This window comes from Phocoena sinus, chromosome 18, assembly GCF_008692025.1.
Source record: "Phocoena sinus isolate mPhoSin1 chromosome 18, mPhoSin1.pri, whole genome shotgun sequence".
Taxonomy (NCBI): domain Eukaryota; kingdom Metazoa; phylum Chordata; class Mammalia; order Artiodactyla; family Phocoenidae; genus Phocoena; species Phocoena sinus.
The window spans coordinates 14538053-14561483 of NC_045780.1; the positions used below are offsets into that span (position 1 = coordinate 14538053).

Below are 23431 nucleotides of genomic sequence, written 5' to 3' on the forward strand. Positions count from 1 at the left end.
TTTGAGCATCAGTAGGAATGACTGCAGTGGACTGAAACACAGCAAGCATATTTGAATCCATGAGTTCATAATGATACTAAAAACCAACAGAACCCTCACTGGTTATCTTAGGTGGATATGAGGGAACCAACTTATCGTTTTTAAAACAACTAAATAAAAGGAAAGAGTCAAGCATTTATCCTGTCTTTGGTACCAACTATATACAGTTGTTGAGGCAAGGCTTCCCTTTATAGTAATATTCCACTTACTAAATGAAGAAATGATAGAAGATTTTGTAACCACTGTTTAAAGGATCTAGCTCAGGGTTTCTTAGTCTTGGCACTATTGACATTTGGGGCCAGATAGTTGTTGAGGGTTGTCTTCTGCTTTGTAGGATGTTTGGCAGCATCCCTGGCCTCTGTCCACTATATACCAGGAGCACCACCTTTCCTCAAGTTGTTCCAGCCAAAAATGTTTCCAAACATTGCCAGATGCCTCCTTGGGGGACAAATTTGCCCAAGTTGAAACCACTATCATCAGTAACTGCTTATCTCACAAAAAGAAACAGTCATATATGTGACTGCTAACAAAGGTATACAACATCACCTGTGAAGAATTCTTGCAAGAAAATTGGACCAGAATATAATCAAGCTTCTAGATCTAATTGCAAGTTTATAGGAAATACTGGGGACAGAGGAGTATGTTAACAGTATGAAGAAGCAGTCAGCAAGTCTGGTGTGCTGGGAACTGTGCAGGCAAATGAACTGGTTTCTTCAACAAATAAATTGTAAGAGAAAGACACTTTATTTAAAGAAATAAAGGAAATATCAACCAGTTGATGTTTGTGAATATCATTTGGTTCCCAACTTGAACAAATTATTAAAAAAACTGAAACAACTGGGAAAATTTGAACACTGAATAGAAATTTGATATTAAGGGATTATTGTTGAATGTTTAGATGGGTAAATGGCATTTTTTTTGAGTTCTCTTAGAAGTGCATACTGATATGTTTATGGATGAAATGATATGCTATCTGGAATTCAAAATAATTCAGCTTGGGGAGGGAGAAAGTGGATGGGAAGAGAGTTAGAAAGTGGGTACAGAGGTAGATTAAACAAGAGTGGTCATGAGTTGCTAATTGTTAAAGCCGTGTGATGTGTACATAGGCATTCACATTATCTCAACTTTTAGATAATTTTGGAATTTTTCCATAATAAAAGATTTCTTTAAAGGTTATCATACTGCAATTGTATTTAACAACCTGTAATTTAATCGGGAATAAAAGGCAGTTTGAGTTCAAATGAAGGCTTTACATACAAGCAATGTAAAGGTTCTTGAATTACAATTTAGCAAATCTCTGCATTTAAGTCATATATTAAGAGATGTAATTTCTATTATTTTACAAATCAGATTCATTCAGTGTACTATAGTAGCTAAAGTATATATTAGGAGTAGTTATTCTTGACCTTGTTGGCTGATAAAATGTCATAGTGCTAGTCTTATACAGTGAGATTTAAGGAAATAGATTAATTTGCCTATTAGTACCTATTTGCTATTGCTGACATTAATTGCTATTTTGAAATCATTCTTTTATTGTTTAAAGCAGTTTAGCACTTAACTAATCTGATTTACATCCTATTAATGGTAAGATACAGAGAGTAACATTTGAAAATGTCTGGTGCTATGATTTTTATAATTCAAAGTACTTTATATAGAGAAAGGAAAAAATGTAATTCTGGAACTAGGATGTATGCTCATATTCTTGTAAGTGATTTCCTAACTCTGGTTCATCCTTACATTTTGTTCGTAGTCCTGCTTGGTTGCTTTCTTATCTCTTGCCCTATGATTGGCCCATCCCTTCATAAAACTGTCATGTTTTCATTTGAAGGTTTGGGCATTGTGTTGAAAGAGACCATAGTAAGACCATGTCTCCCACTGAAACTTTCTTTCCTTGCATATCTTTCTGTTGTGTTACACTGAATTGAATTGGGAAAAAGAAGATAATAGTGCAGTATGAAGTTAAATATAATTCTGTGATATCATTTTTTTTATATTAAGAGATTGGTTCAGTAAAGATTGTAGAGAATGATTTAGTAAAGAGTTTGGAGCCTAGGAGGCCTGTTGGAAGACCGTTTTTTATCAGTCCATACAGGAGAAAGCAATTGAACTGAACTCAAGTAGTAGCTGTTTGGGTTGTAAAAAAAGAAATGGATAAGATGTACATAATAAGGGCTATAAATGATAGACCTTAGTGACCAGGTAAATTCTTGCATATGTGGAGGGGGCTGGAGGTGGGAGTATATAGGGAAAGAATGTTACTGGGAGACTTACCAGATTTTTGGCATGATCTAATATGTGATTACTTTCAGCCATACAGGAGGAGGCACTATTGTTTATTGGGTTTTCAAATTTTCTTGTTTTTTATTAATTAAAAGTTATAAATAATTCATTATAGAAAAGATAAATAATAAAGTCAGACATAGAAGGAACTAGCGATATTACTTATGATTCTACTACACAGAAATAACCTGTCAGTATTTTATTGTATAGCCCTTCATAGTCTTCCCTGTGTTCTTCTGCACACATATATATGTATTGCTTTATAAGCCTTCTTTTAGCTTTATATAGACATCTTTCCATGCTAATTTACACACACACACACACACACACACACACACACACACACACAGATATTATCGTTGTTAATGTATGCACGGGTTTCCATTGTATGGTTGGAAACATTTCCCATTTTCCATTTGTTTTAGGCAACTCTGTGTTGATCATCTCTTACATATATTGCACACTTATCTGATTAATTTCTTAGGATAAATTCTTAGTATGAGAATTTCTGAATAAACAGGTATTCATATTCTTAAAGCATTTGCCATTTTCCTATTGTCAGACCCTCTAAAAAGAATATACTAGGTTTTTTTTTTTTACATCTTTTCTTATACTAGATATTATTCTTTTTAATCATTTTCAGTCTTAAATATGGGATCTTTTGTCATGCTTTGGCAAGAAAGGGACAAAAATAAGGATTTGGCTAAGAGGAGAAATTTCTTTAACTATATATATACTGCTTGATGTTACTTTTTTCATTTTCAGGAACTTGAAAGCATACATGAAGATGTTCAGGCAATGAACAGCTGTTGTCAAGATATGACATGTCGCCTACAGGTACTGTATAATGTCTGGATTTTAGCCTAGTTCCTGATAAGCTTTCAGAAATTGCTAGATAGGTCTACAAAATGTGTGGATATCTGATACATCATGCCCTGTAGGATGTTTGAATATAAATATCATGCTTATGTTTTTTAACTATAAATGTCTTTGTGTCTCTTTGGTGATGGTTTACTAATATTGCACAGTTAACTCCAGAAGCCTTTATATTTTGATCTTGCCAGTATAGAGATAACTGTGGAATCTTGATAAACTTTTCAATCCCATAATGTTCAACAAATGCAGCAGAAATAAATTCCTTAGTAGAAAGCCTTAGGAATAATTTCAAACTAATGCTATGCCCAGTAAAGACCCAGCTTAATTATGATTTATGTTCAGCCTAAAAATATCTCAGGAAAATGTATGTAAGTTTAGGTCTGTTTATTAAAGCAGTTCCAAACCTCTAGTTTGGCTGTAGAGTTAACATTGACCTACATACTTCTTTTTTTTTTTTTTTTTTTTTGCGGTACGCGGGCCTCTCACTGTTGTGGCCTCTCCCGTTGCGGAGCACAGGCTCCGGACGCGCAGGCTCAGCGGCCATGGCTCACGGGCCCAGCCGCTCCGCGGCACGTGGGATCCTCCCGGACCGGGGCACGAACCCGTGTCCCCTGCATCGGCAGGCAGACTCTCAACCACTGCGCCACCAGGGAAGCCCTGACCTACATACTTCTGACTCATTTAATGCCCTGTGTTTCTACCTGCCTCACAACCACTCACTTGTTTCTCTTCTCGTTAGTAACTGCCTTAGTTTTGTAGTGTTCCCCAGTTCAGGTCTTTGAGAGAGAATCTCACTGGTTACACTTGTGATTTGTTTCAATTCACTTTATAAATATTTTCCTAATCCTTGAAATACCTTTTCATCAAGTTTTCACTCCTGATCCTTTCAGCTCTGGTTTGGGAGAGAGAGGATTGTTTAGTATGACTTGGCCAGGAACAGCCCTCTGTCCTTTAGATGGGGCTATCTTTAATGTTCTCCAGAATCCTATATGAGGGTTTTCTTTTTTGTATATCCCAACTCTCAAATTTTTATCTCCACCTTGGGTATTTCTGTTGAGTTCCACAACGGCGTATCAGTGACTTAACTTACAGCTTCATTCGGAGGTTTCCTGGTACCTCAACTCAGCATGTCTATAGCCGAAGTCCTCTTCTTCATCCTTACCTGGCTCTGGCAGTGCTTCTGTTCCACTGAGAAGCATCAGGAGCTATTAAATTCCTTAATAAACATCGTTGTGATACCTTTTTCTTTCTTGTAAGCCTTAGCGTTCTGAGTGAGTTCTTCTTATTAAATGTAGTGTATGAGCCTTGAAACATCTATTTCAGGTACTTGGGCCTTTTTTAAACTTTTGAGTTCTGGAGTGTGATCTCATTTGCTATAGTCTGAACTCTAGTAAGTGGCAGTATTAGTTTTCTGAAATTGAAAAAAGTTGAAATGTACTGATAATAGATATGTTTATAATTTTAGGCAGCAAAGGAACAGACTCAAGATTTAATAATAAAAACCACTAAGCTTCAAGCTGAAAGGTAAGTTTTTCTTTACATAATCAACTCTTCATTAATTTGGAGATAACTGGGAAAGAAAATTATAGATAACTTCAAAGTTAAAACAATAATCAAAAACGTGACTCAAAAATGATACAAAGTATGAGGTTGTAAGCTGTTATCCAAGAGTAAAATAAACATAAAACAATAGTTTAGGAACATTGATAATTGGGATGATTGAGAGATTATCCCTCTTTGGAAGTGATGATGCATTGTTTGTTTGCCATAGAATTAAAAAATGACTGCTTTTTAAAATGTGGATTTTTCAAAGTTTTAGTAATTTTATTATCTTTTTCTCATAACTGTCTTTTACTTTTTACTTCCAATTATGCATCTTGCTACAGTCAAGATACAGAACCGTTCCATCACCACACAGGTCTCTCCCATTGGTGCATGGACCACGATGAGAAAAGTTGCAGCCTCAGCTGATGTGAAGAGATGGTTGGCTCTACAGAGCAGCCAACTCTCTAAGGAAAGGCAGGTGCTGGATTTCTGTACTCAGAACTAAGCATGTGCCTTGAGCATCAAATTAGAATGTTTTTAGTATCACAACTAATCTTTTGAAAGAAAAGTTTCCTAGAAAAGAAATTTGCAGTTAGAGACCCACACATAAATTTTTCTGTTAAGTTATTGTTGGCTGACTATAAAAGCATATATGGATTCAACTGAAAATTGTGACTAAAACTAAGAGTAACAGATCACCAATCCTGTTTACAAAGTTTGTGGTCTGAGTTTGTGGTCTGAGTTAAATCTTTCTCTTGCCATCTTTACTGTAGTGTGTAGTACAGTCTCGTAACTAATGATTGGTTTGACTCTCTTTCCTACTGAACTGTGAGCTCCTTGAGAACGATGACAATTTCTTAGTCTCTTTTTGTGTCTCCAATGCGTAACACATTGTAGATTCAATAAATAATTTTGAGTGAATGAATATGAAATATAGCTATTCCAATGTCAGGAAAGGAACATAAAATAAAAAATGAAAAATAAGCATTTTATTGGAGCTTGTAACATGTATGGGACTGGTTAATGTCTGCAGGAGGCAATATTAGAATATTGTCCTTCTGTTCATATGTTGTCAAAACTATTTAAGCAAGGTTGTTTATGTTTATTATTTTAGAAAGCCTATGAAAAAAGTGTTTTGGCCTGGCATGTTTCTGGGAAGCAAACATTTATGGCATTCTAGTATCCCAAGAGCTATGGATTTGATGTGCCAAATGAACATTTGTGTGAATGTATTTTAAGAAAATTACATAGCAGAAATCATAACAGATTCCTGGGTGCTGGCAGAGTTGTTTTTCCATTTTAAAAAATTACCTTTTCCTTTTTAACGAGAAACTTAGACAAGCATTTGGCTTTAGAAATAGAAATTCTATGGGCTTATTTGGATAACATGATATTCTTATTCAGACAAATTTATAAATGATATGAATATTTTTTCCAACTGAGTTAGAAGGAGGTCATTTTGACAGCTGTTGCTCTATAGGTAAAGTTTGGTGTAGAATTGTCTCCACAGAACTGCAGTTTAACATTTGCCCTTAATGTTTAATTGACAGTCAGAAGATGGGTTTCATTGATGATTAGGAAAGGCTATGTCCAGATGAACATACCTCCATATTTTTGAATACCACTGAAATCACTATTTATTATGTATTTTTTTGTCTCATGGAAAGGCCTACCAGCCAAATTTCTGTCTGGACTCAGAAAAACATAGCCTCTGGCTTATGTTTGTTTATTTTTGAGGTGTAGTATGTTAGTGGAAAGAATGTAGACCTTGAAAACCTGAATTCTAATACAAATCTTGGGTAAGAAGTCATTAGATTTTTAATCTTTAACGAGTTATTTCTTAACCTCCCTCAGTCTCAGTTATCACATCTGAAGAAAGGAATAATAAACTGTGTCACAGGGTACAGTCTGCTGAACACACTGTCTGACATACCTCAAGGAGCGTTACCCTTCATATTTCTCCCCCCTTATTAGACAAAGTTGTGTAGCACATCTTGTTTCTACATTGGCTTTGGTGGCTGGAAGTTTAGGCTGTTCTGCACTTAATTGCGATAGCTTTCCTCAGCTATGTTATTTAAGTTCTCATTCTTTCTCTTTTTCTTTTTTTCTTTTATTTATTTTTGGCTGCGTTGGGTCTTTGTTCCTGGGCGCAGGCTTTCTCTAGTTGGGGCAAGCAGGAGCTCCTCTTAGTTGCAGTGCACGGGCTTCTCATTGCGGTGGCTTCTCTCGTTGTGGAGCACAGGCTGTAGGCACACAGGCTTCAGCAGTTGCAGCACGCGAGCTCAGTAGTTGCGGCACACGGGCCCTAGAGCATGTGGGCTTCAGTAGTTGCAGCGTGTGGGCCCAGGGCATGTGGGCTTCAGTAATGTGGCTTGCGGGCTCTAGAGTACAGGCTCAGTAGTTGTGGCGCATGGGCTTAGTTGCTCCGTGGCATGTGGGATCTTCCCGGACCAGGGCTCGAACCCGTGTCCCCTGCATTGGCAGGTGGATTCTTAACCACTGCGCCACCAGGGAAGTCCCTCTTTCTTTCTTACTACTTTATTTTTTAATGGTTTTGTAATTTTAATTATTTGTTATAAGCTATTTTAATTTAGGTTTTGAAGTTGGTAACACATAAAAATATAAAAAGGATTTATTTTGCACAAATATACATGTAAAAATATAGAGCATATGTGATACATATTCTTTCATTGCCTGGTAAAAAGTTAGGAGAAGGCAGGGGAGCATCACATCTTCTTTCTTCTCCTTTATGTATGTAAGACTTAAAGAAGAAAATTACAGTCAGGTATAGTTTCACCACCCAGACATAGCCACTGTTAACAGTTTGGTGTATCTTCTCCCAGAGTTAGTATGTATGCATAGTTACATTTTACTTCACTCACGTAAAATTTCATGTTAGTTTTCCTATATCATTTATTTTTAAAAAACATGTTTTTTAATGTGGCATTGTATTTTTTCTTGTGAATGAACAAGCATTTTTAAATTATCAGATATTGTTTCCATTATTAAACGTAATGGTTTGGTAAGTGTTTTTAAATCATTTTGTGCATTTCAGATTATTTTCTTAGGATAAATTCCTAGAATTTGATTGTAATTAAAGAATCAAATGGTAGAAATTTTAAAAAGTATCTTCATATATATTGCCTAAATTTCTCTCCGGAAAGGTTATGCCAATTTCCAGCTTCATCAGCAATATATGAGAATGTCTATTTTATTAAACCCTGTAGACACTAGATGTTGTCATTAAAAACAGCAATTTTATAGATGAAAAATGGTATCACACTATTTTAATTTACATTTAACCGAATATTGGTAGATCAACCTTGTTTTCATTTTGTTTTGCCATGTATATTTCTTTGCTTTTTTTGTTGTTTTGATCTATATCTTATGCCTCCCCACCCACCCCTTTTTTTTGCTAGCTTTTTTCAATTATTTTGAAATTATTTGGTGGAGATGAGTTTAGAAGTTAGAGTTAAAATATGACAGGGGTATATTTTCAGGAAAAAACCAATACCACAAGATTCATAAATCATGTTCTGGGATGGTTTAAAAGAATCATTATAAAAATGAAATAATCTGTTTATTTTATATACTCAGGCAGTATGTGAATACATGTCCTGAAAATTCCTGTGTATGTGTAAAGTTTCTTTTTAAAAGTACATGGGGGTTGCTGTACGTATTTTTCTGTGACTTGTTTTTTGTACCTATAAGTGCCTTATAGATAATTTTGTGTGACTACATATAGCTCGACCTCATTTTTTATTTGCTGTATATTATTCCACAGTATGCATTTGCCATATTCACTTATGTTTTATATAACTTACATCATATACAGTGATTACATGAATACACATCAAATACTCTTAGAAGTTTTAATTTACAATAACCATTTATGTTTTATTTTAGCATTAATTTCATATACTTTTAATTTAGATACTAAAAGCCCTCCAAAAGTTACCATATTTCATTTGTATTGTACAGTAGGGCAGGGTCTGCCTCATGTGTACCTTTTGTCACCTCAGACCCTAGCTCAGGGCCTTTACACCTTGGAGATCCCTGTTCATGCTACTTGATTGTACAAATACTCCGCAACTTCGTCAAGAATGGTTGTGAAATTTTACCTGGGAAGACTATATATGGTAAAACTAAAGAGTAATGTGATTTAAATAATATCTTGAATTTACAGTTGATCCTTGAGCAATACGGGTTTGAACTGCACAGGTCCACTTATATGTGGGTTTTTTTTTCAGTTAATATGTACTGCAGTCCTACACAGGCCATGGTGGGTTGAATCCTCTGGTGCAGAGGGCTGGCTGTAAAGTTGAATCTGGCTGGTGCAGATTTTCCATTGCACTGGGCAGGGGGTTGGGGGCTGGGGTCGGCGTCCCTGACCCCCATGTTGTTCAAGGGTCAACTGTGCTAGATTTAGTTTAGACAAAATGAACCAATAAAGCGATGAATTTTCCATTGTGCATGATGAATTGACTATAAAATCCAAAAGAAACTCTCAAAACGTTTTCATTGAAATGGTTAATTTGTATAGTCTCAAGGAATTTTATGAAGTGTTAAAATTGCTTTAAATCCTGTATGATAACAATTTGAGCTTTATCTAAAACAAAACCTGTTTAGGTAACTTTTAGATATCAGTATCAGTATTAATAAGATGATTAAGGACATAGGCTATTTAAATCTGTATAAATTTAATTAGGTGATTTACATTATTTGAGAAAAACAGAACATTACTGCCACCTGGAGGACCTTTCCTTTCTAACCTATGTCATTCAGCAGGGCATTTGACTGAATTTAAAACCTCACAACTCGAGTACAAACAAAGATGGCATGCGTTGTACTGTCTGTTCAGATAGGGTTAATGTTTATCTTTGTTCAGTTTCGTTTGAATATTGTTAGATTGTGGAATATCACTGCCCTGTGAACACTACTAGTGAAACACTTATAATTTTATTTATATATCTTCACATCTAAGATCTAGAAGGCAGGGATGTTGAATTTCTGCTCTTGTAGTTTGTATTCCTGACTTGCCCTTAGATGGGACCCTGCTCAGTCCTTCCAGGTCCCTGCAGACTAGAGTGTGCCTTTTGCTAATTGTCAGCTAGTCTAGATAGGTTGCGTTCGGATAGTATAATTGAAAAGACTTTTTTTTTAATGATCGTATGCAGAAAAAGTGGGGAAGGGAGAGTGGAAGAGTGATTTTTTTGATTTAATGAGGGATTACTAAATGAATTCTTGACTACTATTTCTAACCTAAAATAAGAAAATAATGGACCTGATTTTTGGTTGTTGTGTACTTCATGTGCAAGCTTCAAAGGCTTAGGATTTTTTTAGTGACTGAGAAGAAATTAACTGGCATATTTCTCTTCTGTAAGATAACTTTGTTTTCAAGAGGCAAACTGTGCAAGTACACCTAAGTGGCTAAGGATTGTAATACCCGGACCATTCATGAATGTATTTCTTCTTCTGCTTAATGATTAATCATTTTACTGTGGCTTCTACTGAACAATATTAGCCAGTTTTATCACCTACGTGCCTGATGGGCTTCTAATATTTGAGGCAGAAATAAGGCTTTTGAAGATATTGAGACTCTTCCACACCTTTGTTTTAAAAGTTGTGTCAGATGTAACTTGTCTTAAAGCTATGCAGATGCATAGTGTGCTTGATTTTTTGTTGCCTTTTTTGAAATATTACAGTCAAACATTAGAAATAAGAGCGCAAGTTGCCGATGCCTTCTTATCCAAGTTCCAGCTGACTTCTGACGAAATGAGTCTTCTCCGAGGTACAAGAGAAGGACCTATCACTGAGGTATTTTGCTTTCTGTTAAAATCACTTAAAGCATAGCAGTTACAGATGTTATAGAGAAATCACTCTTTTTTTAAGGCTTTATTTTACCACCTAAAATTTTTTTTGATTTAAAAATGTTTTTAAATTTAGCAATTAAGGTGCATATTTTAAATTACCTTATTTTTCAAAGCAATACATATACTTTTTTTTGGTTGTTTTTAGAAGTCAAAGAGTACAACATGGCTTATAAAGAAAACCTACATCACCTATCCCACTCCTTCCCATCTCTAAGTCCTTTGGCAACCATTTTCAATCTTGTTAATTGCTTCTTTTGTAAATTCTGTATTCTAGATCTATAGTTAAAAAGAATATGCTTTAATTTTAAAGGATTTTTTCAAGGCATTGGGAAGAGTAAAACAGATTCATAATGATGTCAAAGTTCTCTTGCGTACAAACCAACAAACAGCAGGGTGAGTAGTCTTTTCAGTTCATGATTGTGTTACCTTTTATATTTCCAAAATTTAACGATTTTCTAGGTTCTTCTTAAAGTATATGACATTATGACATTTTGTGAAATAGAAGTTTAATCTTTATGTATCTTTGGATAAGGAGAAAGTTATACCCTGATACGTTCAGAGTAAAACAGCAGTTGGGTATCTAAGTGATGGTGTTAAACTTGGCGACATTTAATTATAAACATTTACTGAAAAATTATTCCACAAGATGATAAAAAGTTAATAGGCTATAACCAAATCACTCTGTAATTAAATAAAGTGATTAGGTTCTTAGATATATTCAATAGCTATTGGCTAAAACTTTTTAATAAATTATAATAAACCTTTAATGTTTTTAGTTTAGAAATTATGGAACAGATGGCCTTGCTTCAAGAAACATCTTATGAAAGACTTTACCGGTGGGCTCAAAGTAAGTGATTTCTTTTATGCAGTCTAGATTCATGAATATTAGTGTTTGATTTTGTTATTTCACTTAGTCTTTATTTGATATCATTTTGATCTTAGTAGACAAAAACTATTTTTAAAAAGAAAAACTTTATATTTGAACATATTGTCTTTGTATGTGTCTCATAAACATCTACTATCATTCAAGCACTGTCTATGATTAAGGATGGGAATAAAAAAATAAAGTCAGTATTTCTGCCCCAGATTATCTTAAAGTTGATTAGACATCTCTTGTTATTTATGTGACATGTTATTTACATATAGTACTTACTACAACTATAATAAATGGTGAGTTTTTCTATTACTGCTGTAACTAATTTAACACAATCTTAATGGCTTAAAATAACACAAATTTATTATTTTATAGTTCTGTAGTCAGAAATCACCATGCTAAAATTAAAATGTGGGCAGGGCTGCATTCATTTCTGGAGGCTCTAAGGAGTAGTCTGTTTCCTTGCTCATTCAGTTTGTTGGCATAACTTAGTTCTTTGAGTCTGAGGACTGAGCTCTGAGTTGCCTTGCTGGCTGTCACTGAGGGTCTTTCCCAGCTTCTAGAGGCTGTCTGCATTCTTTGGCTTGTGGCCCCTTCCTCCATCTTCGAAGCCAGTAATGGGTAGATGGAGTCACTTTCTCACTTTGAATCTCTTCTGCCTCTTCTTCCATCTCATATCTCGAACTCTTCTGCTAGCCTTTTTTACTTTTAAGACCTATATGATTATCTTGGACCCACTTGGGTTATCTGGGAAAATGTCCCTATTTTAAGGTCTGTCACCCTAATTCCATCTGCAAAGTCCCTTTTGCCACGTAAGATGGCATATTCACAGGTTTCAGGGATTAGGGTTCTTTGGAGGACCATTATTTTGCCTATCACAAATGGTTTATTTGCTTTAGATTTGCTTTAAAATGTTTCAGTAGTCTGTTCATAGAATTGCCTGTTAAAAACAAAGTAGTTAAGACTTCAAGAATGGAACATGTGCACAGGATATTTTAATAGATGTTACCAGCTGACTGTTGGAAGGAGTTGGGATTAAATCCAGTTAACCAGTATACTTGTACTTGACTGTGGAAAAACCTTATGTGTTTCAGATGATTTACTCTTTATCTCCAAAACTTCTTTCTTTTTTTTTTTTAATGTTTATTTATGTACGTATGTATGGCTGTGTTGAGTCTTCGTTGCTGCACGCGGGCTTTCCCTAGTTGCGGCGAGCGGGAGCTACTCTTCATTGCGGTGCACGGGCTTCTCATTGCGGTGGCTTCTCTTGTTGCGGAGCACGGGCTCTAGGTGCGCGGGCTTCAGTAGTTGTGGCTTGCGGGCTCTAGAGCGTAGGCTTAGTAGTTGTGGTGCACGGGCTCAGTTGCTCCGCGGCATGTGGGCTTTTCCCGGACCAGGGATCGAACCTGCGTCCCCTGCATTGGCAGGCAGATTCTTATCCACTGCGCTACCAGGGAAGCCCCAGAACTTGTTTCTTTTTCTACTTCTCTTGTTTGCACTGTTTACTCCTATTTGAAGTATGGTCTGGCTTTCCCTCTTTATATCCAAATCCTACCTCAGTCTTCAAAGTCAGGCTTAGGTTCTACATCTTCCTGGAACTCTCCACAACTACATTAAATCATAGTGGCTTTTCCCATCTCTGAACACTAACTACTGAATATATTTATTTGGTATTCAATAATTTACTACTCTAACATAACTTAACTTTTCATATATGTATGTCTTAGCTCTCCAGTTAGATTTCTGTTTTCATAAAGGCAAGGACATTGCCTCATATTTATTTGTGCTCCCATGACGTCTAACATGGAAGTTCCAAACTGACATTCTGACTCCTAGGGACATTGGAGTCATCGTAAGATAGCTCCAATCCCATACACGTGTATGTTTTTCTCAGTCAGTGTGTGCCAGAAAAATATACTGCTAGCGTGAGGTCCTCATATTCCCAAAGGTTGGGAACTTCTGAACATGCTCTGAGTTTTTTGAGCAGAGTAGACATTTAATAAGTATTTTATAGATAGGATAGTAAAATAAAGGACATATTGGTGTACAGATTTTTTAAACAGTTTAAAATCTAAACAATTTTGAAATTATAATCTTAATACTATATATTAGTTACCCATATAAACATTTTAGCAGACTCCTTGAAGATTGCTCCCAAGGTAAGGAACTGGTAATATATGTTTAGTACTCCCTTCCCTCCTTGACATTGCCATGTGTATAGCAGTTATTTAGTGCACGTTTGTTCATTGACTGGTTCCTTCAGAAATGTAGTTTTTTATAATAATAAAATATGTGGGGACTTCCCTGGTGGCGCAGTGGTTAAGAATCTGCCTGCCAATGCAGGGGACACGGGTCTGAGCCCTGGTCCGGGAAGATCCCACATGCCGTGGAGCAACTAAGCCCATGAGCCACAACTACTGAGCCAGTGCTCAAGAGCCCGGAAGGCACAATTACTGAGCCCGTGCGCCACAACCACTGAGCCCACGTGCTGCAACTGCTGAGGCCCGCGCGCCTAGAGCCCGTGCTCTGCAACAAGAGGAGCCACCACAATGAGAAGCCCGCGCACCACAACAAAGAGTAGTCCCCGCTCGCTGCAACTAGAGAAAGCCCGCGTGCAGCAACAAAAGCCCAACACCCCCCCCAAAAAAAAATATATATATATATGGTATACCAGATAGCAGATGTGGTCATTTGAAGTTATGTAGGTATTTAAGCTTACATTTTTAGTTTGACAGCATGAACTAGTTTTTGATTGGCATGTTCTCTAGGCTTTTCCAAGCTTTTTTTTTTTTTTTTTGCGGTACGCGGGCCTCTCACTGCGGTGGCCTCTCCCGTTGCGGAGCACAGGCTGTGGACACGCAGGCTCAGCGGCCATGGCTCACGGGCCCAGCCGCTCCGCGGCATGTGGGATCTTCCCGGACCGGGGCACGAACCCGTGTCCCCTGCATCAGCAGGCGGACTCTCAACCACTGTGCCACCAGGGAAGCCCCCCAAGCATTTTTTTAATACAGTATTTAGACTCTGGCTGTACAACAGACATAATAAGGTACTTATTAATTGTACTTTAACAAGTGTTATAATGTTATAATGATTATATAACACAATAAGTGTTATAATGATTTTTCAGGTGAATGCAGAGCATTGACACAAGAATCATGTGACATATCTCCAGTACTGACTCAGGCAATGGAAGCCCTGCAGGATAGACCTGTCTTATATAAGTGAGTGACTTTTTCCTAATTAAAAAAAAACAACTTACTTTTTCTTCGATAATTTACATTGACTTTCAGTATTATCAAATTCACATACAATAGTGTGAGCAATATAATAATTTACAGTGATGTTTTTATCTCATCTCAGTACCATTGGGGCATCAGCTTATTTGCATATTATTACTTGCTGTAGAATGCAACATGGAGATGAAAACCAAGGTGTCCCTGTATCTAGACTACCTCTTATTTGTGTACAGGCTAAGGGCTTTTCCCCAATCTGTCATCTCGTTAACGACCTAGGAATTGTATGTAACTAAAACTCCTGTATCAACCCTGCCCTGGAGAGAAGGTCGAATAGACTGACAAATAATAATTGCCCAGAGATGAAAAAAGAAAATTTAAAATTAGAATTCCATTGGTAGGACTTAAGAAAGAAAGAGTTCAGGTATTGGATCCTGTAAGTTATGTCAGCCAAGCGCTATGGGATAATGCTTTGGATAAGAACTTTATGCATTATTAACTTATAAATTTTTTATTCTGTATTTTTTCTTTTACTTTTCATATAAAATAGAAGTAAATACCTTTTTACTTTTAATGCCTGGAATAGTATGGAAATAGGAAGACCAAGTGGGGAGTTAAAATTCAGGAAACAGAAAGCCAGGGGACTCCTGCATAGGCATCAGTCCTGCCCTGAGCCATGCCTTTCATCTGCTTATGTAGTTTTAGAGGATTTCCTTCTTACTCTGTTTTCTGACTGGAACATTGCTTGTCCTGTAATGAGGTTCCAGAACACAAATGCTGGACAGCTACATAAAATAGTAACATCCCAGTGCTACTTACCGAGTACTCACTATGTGTTAAGCACAGTTCTAAGTGCAGCAGACTTAACATCAATAAAACATTGCCTTCAAATTGCTTTGTTTCATTGAACAAATAGACAAATCCACTTTAATGAATACATTAATTGCTTTTCTAAAAGTCAAGTCTCAAGTGCTTTGTGGCTCAAGTAGTCTGTGGTGAGGAAGGGGGTGAATATTAGAGGAAATTCCCCTCAGGAAGTAGGTATGAAATGACTTCTTAAGGTGATAAGCATTTTCCAGGACAAAAAGGGAGGAGAGAAGATCCCAGGTTGAGGGAACAGCAGGTGCAAAGGTGTGGATTGAGGAGGAAGGTGTACCTTTAGGAGACTGCAACAGCTTGCCCTGGCTGTTGGGTTAGTAGCAAGAACTGGATCATAATAGCCTTGCGTGTCGTGCCGGTGCCCGTGATAAGCTGATGTTCACTCCTGACCACCAGCGCAGCAGATCTTATCGACTTTGAAATTTCTTTCCCAGCTTTTTCACTGTAAGCTATTGGTGTTTGATTATGAGAGTCTTTTAGTACTTAAAACATTTGGTGTTTGTTTAATAATGTGTAACATTGACCACAGATTCACAATTGTTCACAAGGTTAATCTTTTTTAAAAAATGCCTTTGTTTTGGGCATCTGAAAAGGTCAGCTGACTTCTATATAAACATATTTTTTCTAAATTTTGATTCTTGATCAACACTTGGAAAGGAGCAATATTGCGTAATGGTTTAAAAGGTGGGCTCTGAGTTAGATTTTTTGATGAACCCATGCACCTTTATAAGCTTCAGTTTCCTTGAGCTGTAAAATGAGGATAAAAACTGCCTGTCTTGCCGGGTTGTTGGGAAGATTAAATTAGAATGTTCCCATAAGGTGTTTACCATAATGCTTTGCTCATCACAAAATATTAGCTATTATTTCTATTTTGAAAGGAGATAAACTGGAAAGTTTTCAACTAAAGAGAAGTGTATTTAAGGCCTGCACGACAGTAAGGCAAAATGCTTGAAAGACAAAGAATAGAACTAAAATAGGCAAAGATTTATCTCCAAAGGACACACAGGGGATGGGGGCAGTAGTGCAGTATGGAAGGTTGTAAGAAGCATTTGCGGGTTGAATGGGGAAGAGGGAGGATTTTAGTGACAGTTAAGTACCATAACATGAATGCTAAGAAAGAGAAAATGGTCCTTTCATCTTAAGTAATCACCTGTTTCCAAAAGTGGTGGTTTCTTTAAATTTAGGGAAAACTTAATAGTATATCATGTTAACCACCAGATGGCACTATATGAACTTGATTTAAGTGATGTGTAAAAGCTTCACTGTTCATTATTGTGTCTCACGTGTGTAAGTATCAGGTACAAGAAAATGTCAGTTACTGAAGTCTTTGGGGAAAGTTGCCATACTCAGTTTTTCTTAGGTATTATATAACCGAATGCTAATGCGTTATTGACTTTTAATAAATCAAGTACAGAAGTTTCTTCAAAAAGAAATTTATTACAAGTAGAAATGAACAGATTGATGTTGTCTTCTTTCCATTGGTAAACCTTCAGCATATAAATTATTAAAGAACATAGTAATGTGTACATTGCTGATTTTATCTTTTAATTCTTTTTTGGACAAATTTTTTCATCTTTTAATTTGCTGTTTGACCAGAATTTTTCTTTTTCTACTATGGCTAGATATAAAAAAATGGAGATTTAAATTTTTATTTTAACTAGAGGCATTTTAGAATATTTACATAATTTTAACAGTCACCTTTGTAAAGCTACATTTTCAGTTTTTGACCTTTGTTGGAAGAGAATCCGTTTTGGTCAAAGAAATTTTCTTCTGTCTCTGGGAAAAGATGTTTCATGTCTTCAGGTGTCATTGAAGGTTCCTTTTAGTTCATGCTGTTCTTCGAATTATATCTATTGCAGGAAAATAAGCATTAATATTGTTTATATGTTATAGTAAACAGATTCTAGTGTTTGTTAGGCTTTTTAAATCGCTCCTCCCCCATTTAAAATGCCAGTGGATTCACTGGTTTCTAATATAACTTGTGGTCACATTGAATAGTCCTAGAAACAGAAGTTACATTGTTTCTGTTTATTACATAGCCATTTGGGTCCAGAGGGTGAAGATTAGTTTTACATATTTAAAAAGTTAAAAGTTTGTGAATTTTGTGCTGTCATAAGGAGTCGTCTGATCACAAGTCATTTCATGGAATTGATGATCATTTAAAGCAGGGGTCCCCAACCCCCAGGCCGCAGACCGGTAGGGGTCCTTGGCCTGTTAGGAACCGGGCCGCACAGCAGGAGGTGAGCGCTGAGCCAGGGAAGCTTCATCTGCGGCTCCCTGTCACCCCCATCGCTTGCGTTACAGCCTGAGCCATCCCCGCTGATTTAAAGGAATGCATTCTTTACCCTGAACGTTTATAATTTGAGAGCATGAGGCAAAAAATAGAAATAAGCATTTTGGTTCTAATTTATTTTAAAAAATAGAAAGTGAATGCAAGGCAATTGTGTACTTTAGCAACACTTAGCTTGATACTGCGTTTTCATCTTGACGTATATATCTGCTATGTCACTGCAGGGAATTTCAAAACCATTTATTTTTAACCAAAACCAAAAAACCACAAACAACCATGATCTGGTTACTAGTGAACAGTCCTCTAAAAAGGTTCAGAGTCCTAAAAATTCACAGCTGTTGATTCTTCACTACACTTTAAGAATATTACGTCTTCCAGCTTTCCTATGTTAAAAAGAACTGTGGGTTTTTCATTAAATCAGTAGCATATTAAAGAAAGCAGTATAGCCTAAGAAATTCTTCTGGAAACCTTTGGGGAATTTTGGTAACTTTTATTTATATGTAACGTAATGAAATAATTCTCAACATTTAGTAGAGTATTGTTTAGGGATTTAAAAGTTAATTGGTCTAGAATCTGCTGACATCGGACTATGAAAAAAATACTTTGTTTTCCTATGTACTTTAAAAATAGAACTTTCAGTTGGGCATCGGGTGGTGATAATGGGAAACAAAGGCTGATTCTAGTCGAAGAAACAGGTACTGTTGGTTACTCTAAGCCATCCCATAATTTGATCCCAAATTGTCTGATTCTTTCATTCAAAGCTTTTCTTTCCTACAAATTCCTCACCTTCGAAAGTCCATTTTTTTTCCCCCAACCATAATTGATAATTTGTAAATATATGTAAAAGTATTTGCTCTGTATGCATAGTTGGTCAGTAAATTTAAGGAACATATGTTTAACATTGGAGTCAAAATAAGCTTTTAAATATGAATAGTATATTTTGGACAAATTTTGATGGTAAATTTTGATAATATTGAATAAATATAAATGAGAATTTTTTAATGTAGAAGGAAGAGTCTTCTGTTTTGGATGGCAGAGCTCTAACTGTAACCAGCCTCTGAGAACTAGATATTAGGCCTTATGTGTGCAGTGGGACATCATGTTTTGGGCAAGGGGGGCACTGAAACCTGAAGAGTCCTGGATTTCCACCTTGTCTGGATTTTTACTTTTACCAAATCCCCTGCTCTATCCCTTATTCCCACTGCCTCTGTTACTGATTCCAAATCCCAGCATTCTTTCTTAGGCATAAAAAGATGCACCTTTAGGTTGAATTATCATTATGATAAAGTTATTTCATAAATACTTTTTGTTGTTTAAAACAGTACTGCTTGAGAGAATTGTGTAAAAAAAGCTTTAGACATCTTAGAAAGTGCATGAATACTTGGATGTAACCATTAGGAAGAAAAGCAACTGTTTGTTAATAACTTGTTTCTTCTAGGTATACCTTAGATGAGTTTGGGACAGCTAGAAGAAGTACAGTTGTTCGTGGATTTATCGATGCTCTTACAAGAGGGGGCCCAGGAGGTACACCTAGACCCATTGAAATGCACTCCCATGACCCTTTGAGGTATAGTAGTCAGACGGTATTGGAGTATTCGATGTTTTTCTGAAGGAAATCTTTACTAACATTTAGTTTTTTCATTAGATATGTAGGAGATATGTTGGCTTGGCTCCATCAGGCTACTGCTTCTGAAAAAGAGCACCTTGAAGCTCTCTTAAAGCATGTAACTACACAAGGTGGGTCCTCTGATTGTTACCACTCATGCCTAGATCTAGTAAATCACACAGGACTTCTCTGTTTCTGTTTTCTTCGTGGAGATAAACTCGTCACACTAGGTGATTTAATAAGCATCCTAATTAATCTTCCTGTCTCTAGTTTCCCCCTTTTTCTGCTGATAGACGTTCTTTTCCATCACTTTAATTTTGTCACACAACTGATCACATTTTTATACCGGACCCTTGGGACCTTTCCTTGTAAGCCTAGACCCCTCTGCTTCACTTTTAAGGCATCTCTGGAGTGCCTAGCCTACATTATCTCAGCCACCATCCTTTAAAGGCAAAAGGTGATGTTCTCTTCATTTTATCTATGAGTACACGGGCTCAGTCAGTGACTGGCCTAAGGTCGTTAAGCTACTACTTCTTTCATTTCTACTATCCAGCCCCTTTTTTCATTCTCATGTGACTATTTTAAAGTTTTTTGAATAATTACCTATGTACTGAGACTTCCCTGGTGGTCCAGTGGTAAAGAATCCGCCTTCTAGTGCAGGGGACACGGGTTTGATCCCTGGTCAGGGAACTAAGATCCCACATGCTGCGGGGCAACTAAGCCCATGCACCACAACTAGAGAGCCTGCGTGCCGCAAACTACAGAGCCCATGCGCCCTGGAGCCTGCACACCACAACTAGAGAGAAGCCCGCACGCTGCAATGAAGAGCCTGTGCGTCGCAACAAAAGATCCTGCACACCTCAATGAAGACCCAGCGTGCCGCAACTAAGACCTGATGCAGCCAAATAAATAATTAGCTATGTGCTAAATGTACCTAAAATTTTGGTCTTGATTTCAAAGAAGAAAAGTGATTATTTTTGAGTTGCAAACGTCTGTTTACAGAATTTCAAATTTTCTTAGTTGTGACTACCTTAAGATGCCTGTTGTAGAAGGGGTTAGTATTAAGATGCTCTGGCTTTGCTAGGAAGTGAAGAGAGATGTTGTGACTGGTATCACCTATTTTGAATAGCTCAGCCCTGGTTTAGCACGTTATCTGTAGGAGAGGCCAGTGTACGAATGGGTGCAGGACTTAACCTCTTCGTTTTTAACTCTTTGATATTGAGATTAGATTCAGCATATATGATAGGTTGGCACAAAGTCTGCACTTTTTAAAGTTGTTTTCTCTTATGCTAATTACCCAGTTTAAAAGAATGTATTTGTTAAAAGATGTAGGAAAATTTACATGAGAGGTAACATTAAGAAGTGGGAAGAAAATAATTGGAGTTAGAAATAAGTTATTCTGTGGGAATGGCATGAATTCTTCTAAACCTGAGTCTCTCCATCTGTAAAAATAAAGGTGGTTACAAGCAGTACATGTCAAGTACCCTGTATAGACCTTGATAAATAGTCGATAATCAGTAAATGTCGGTTTTTCCATTAGATTGCAAGGCGTGTTTTCCATCTTTATACCCGTAGTTTCTGTGCTTAGCCCTACTGCCTAGAGTAAGGAGTTTGTGGAACGAGTGCTAATACATCTTCACATCACCTCCTTCAGTTAATAAATTTCACAGTCTTTTTTTCATACGTTTACTCTTCTTCACAAAGAAACAATGTTCATTAATCAACAGTTAAATCAGTCGATAGGGCTTTAGACTCATTAATATAATTAGTAATGTCCTAAAGATATTAAACTCAGTAAAATATCGTTAATTGTTATTTTAAATGTTTATTAATGCCATTAATGATATGTATTAGTGTTTGTTAATTTTCTGAACTTATGTGAAGCAAAGTGTAATATGGAAAACAAATTTTAGTTATGTTGTAATTAATTGTAGGTGTTGAAGAAAATATTCAAGAAGTTGTTGGACATATTACTGAGGGTGTGTGCAGGCCCCTAAAGGTAAAATATTTTGTTTTTATATGTTATATGGTAGCTGGTTAAATTAATGACTGATTTTAAAGAAACAGCAGCTTGAATTCAGGCCGTAATTTTGTCAGATTAACACAATGTAAGGTAATAAAACGCATTTTAAAATAATCATTGCCAATTTTCTGTGCAAGAGGTTTTTGCATACTCATATACATGTATTTATAAAATATCATTTTAGCAGATCACTTTCGTTGGTATTATGACATACTCCAAAATCTAACTGTTTTCAAAAGCATTTGTTTATTGAACATCTCTTGTGTATGTGCTGTTCTAACCAAATGCTGCAGAGATGTAAGAGAACCAGAAAACACAATGTCTGTGTTTAGAATCCAGTTAGGAAACAAGAAGACACATATGTTATCAGCAGCTTAATAAGCATAGATGTAATATAATATGTAAGTAAGCACATTCAGTGTGGTTTAGATTGTACTTGTTAATTAGGGAATATAAAGTCAGGGAAAGATTAGTGAGGGATGGATTTTAATTAGAAAAGATTCCTAGTAGTTAAACTTGAGCATATCAAGTTAACCTTGAACTAGATCTGAGGTATTGCCCCGGCAGTATTATAATTGGCCAAAGAGGTTGGTGCTAATTCAAGATTTATCTGCTTTCCGATTCTCTAATAGAAAGAAACTTGGTATAGTTGTTTAAAGAGAAGATTTTCTTTTTCATTTTTTTCCTCAATATTCATTCGTAGAGCAGTACCTTTTCACCGATAATCTGTTTTTAGGAATGTAACAGCTGCTTTGCAATTCAGTGCTAAACTAAATTCCGTTATATACTGGTGAAAAACCTCGAGATGACCTCATTGTGTTGATTATTTCTGATAGCAAATGCCTTGAACCACATTCTGTAGGTAATGGATCATTGTTTTGTAGAGCATATCTGTGCTAAAGTTTCTGTGTTGTTTTACCATCCTCTGTGATTTAATATTCAGGCGTTCTTTATTTAGAAGGAATTTTGTGATTTCTGCAATAATAAAATTTAATCTTTTTAATGCTCTTCTTGCCACATGTGATTAATGAAGAAAAGTTACACTTTTAGGAAATGTTTAGTTTTTCCTCATGTGTTTTTTAATAGGTTCGAATTGAACAAGTAATAGTTGCTGAACCTGGGGCAGTTTTGTTATATAAAATTTCTAACCTCCTCAAATTTTATCACCATACAATCAGGTAAGTGGAATGGTTAAAGGTGCTTGTTAAATCCCATGTGACACTTCATTTCAGTTAGAACACAGTGTAATATTTTTTGTGTGTGTATTCTATGCATGACTAAGAGTAACTAGTAGAACCTCTACACCATATGAATCATTATATGCGTATTATACATACTGTACTTTTGAGGTCCATCGTTTCCTTGGAGAAAGCTTCTCCAAGCGTAAGTAAACACACACACACACATACATAGCAGTGTAAGTCTATAATATAAGTATTTTTTGAGTCCTCCTGTATTAGTAAAAGAGATCCATGGCACCTAAAGTAACTATATGTTATACTCAGAGTAGGGCATAATTAGTAACATGTCCTATTCTGGATGTTTACATAAATTCTTCTTTAACATTTCGTTTTCCATTAGTGATAGAACAGAACGATAGCTTTATCTCCTCTAAGTAATAGCTGTCTTACCTTCTCTAAATAAAAGTGACTTTATAGATAAGACAAGTGGTTCTTAATCAGATAAAATATGATCTTCAACTCCAAACTTTGCATTCATTTTCACCTTGCAAATATCTTTTGGTGGTATACATAGACTTGAGCCTTATTGTAGATGTCACTGTAAGACCATGTTATATGTGTAGTTGTGTTAAAAGTGTTCTTCCAAATTATGTTTTTGATAGTTTTCATATTAGCCCATTAAAAAATGAGTTTAAATTTCTTTTTATCAAGCATGCCAGTATCAGGAACAGA

General features: G+C 36.1%; 1 protein-coding gene across 5 annotated transcripts in view; it reads left to right on the top strand.

Moving 5' to 3' along the window:
• The window catches only part of COG6 (component of oligomeric golgi complex 6), a 175658-nt gene that overhangs the window by 3165 nt on the left and 149062 nt on the right, over window positions 1-23431 (top strand). For all 5 annotated transcript variants that reach the window (XR_004346655.1, XR_004346656.1, XM_032611025.1 and 2 more), the window contains 10 exons: window positions 3085-3156; window positions 4661-4719; window positions 10446-10557; window positions 10924-11006; window positions 11390-11460; window positions 14615-14708; window positions 19328-19456; window positions 19535-19626; window positions 21430-21494; window positions 22605-22696. Coding sequence is in view for 3 of the 5 variants with exons in the window: in XM_032611025.1 (XP_032466916.1) it covers window positions 3085-3156; window positions 4661-4719; window positions 10446-10557; window positions 10924-11006; window positions 11390-11460; window positions 14615-14708; window positions 19328-19456; window positions 19535-19626; window positions 21430-21494; window positions 22605-22696 (869 nt within the window). In the remaining 2 variants the exon portion in view is untranslated. The remainder of the gene's footprint in view (window positions 1-3084; window positions 3157-4660; window positions 4720-10445; window positions 10558-10923; window positions 11007-11389; window positions 11461-14614; window positions 14709-19327; window positions 19457-19534; window positions 19627-21429; window positions 21495-22604; window positions 22697-23431) is intronic.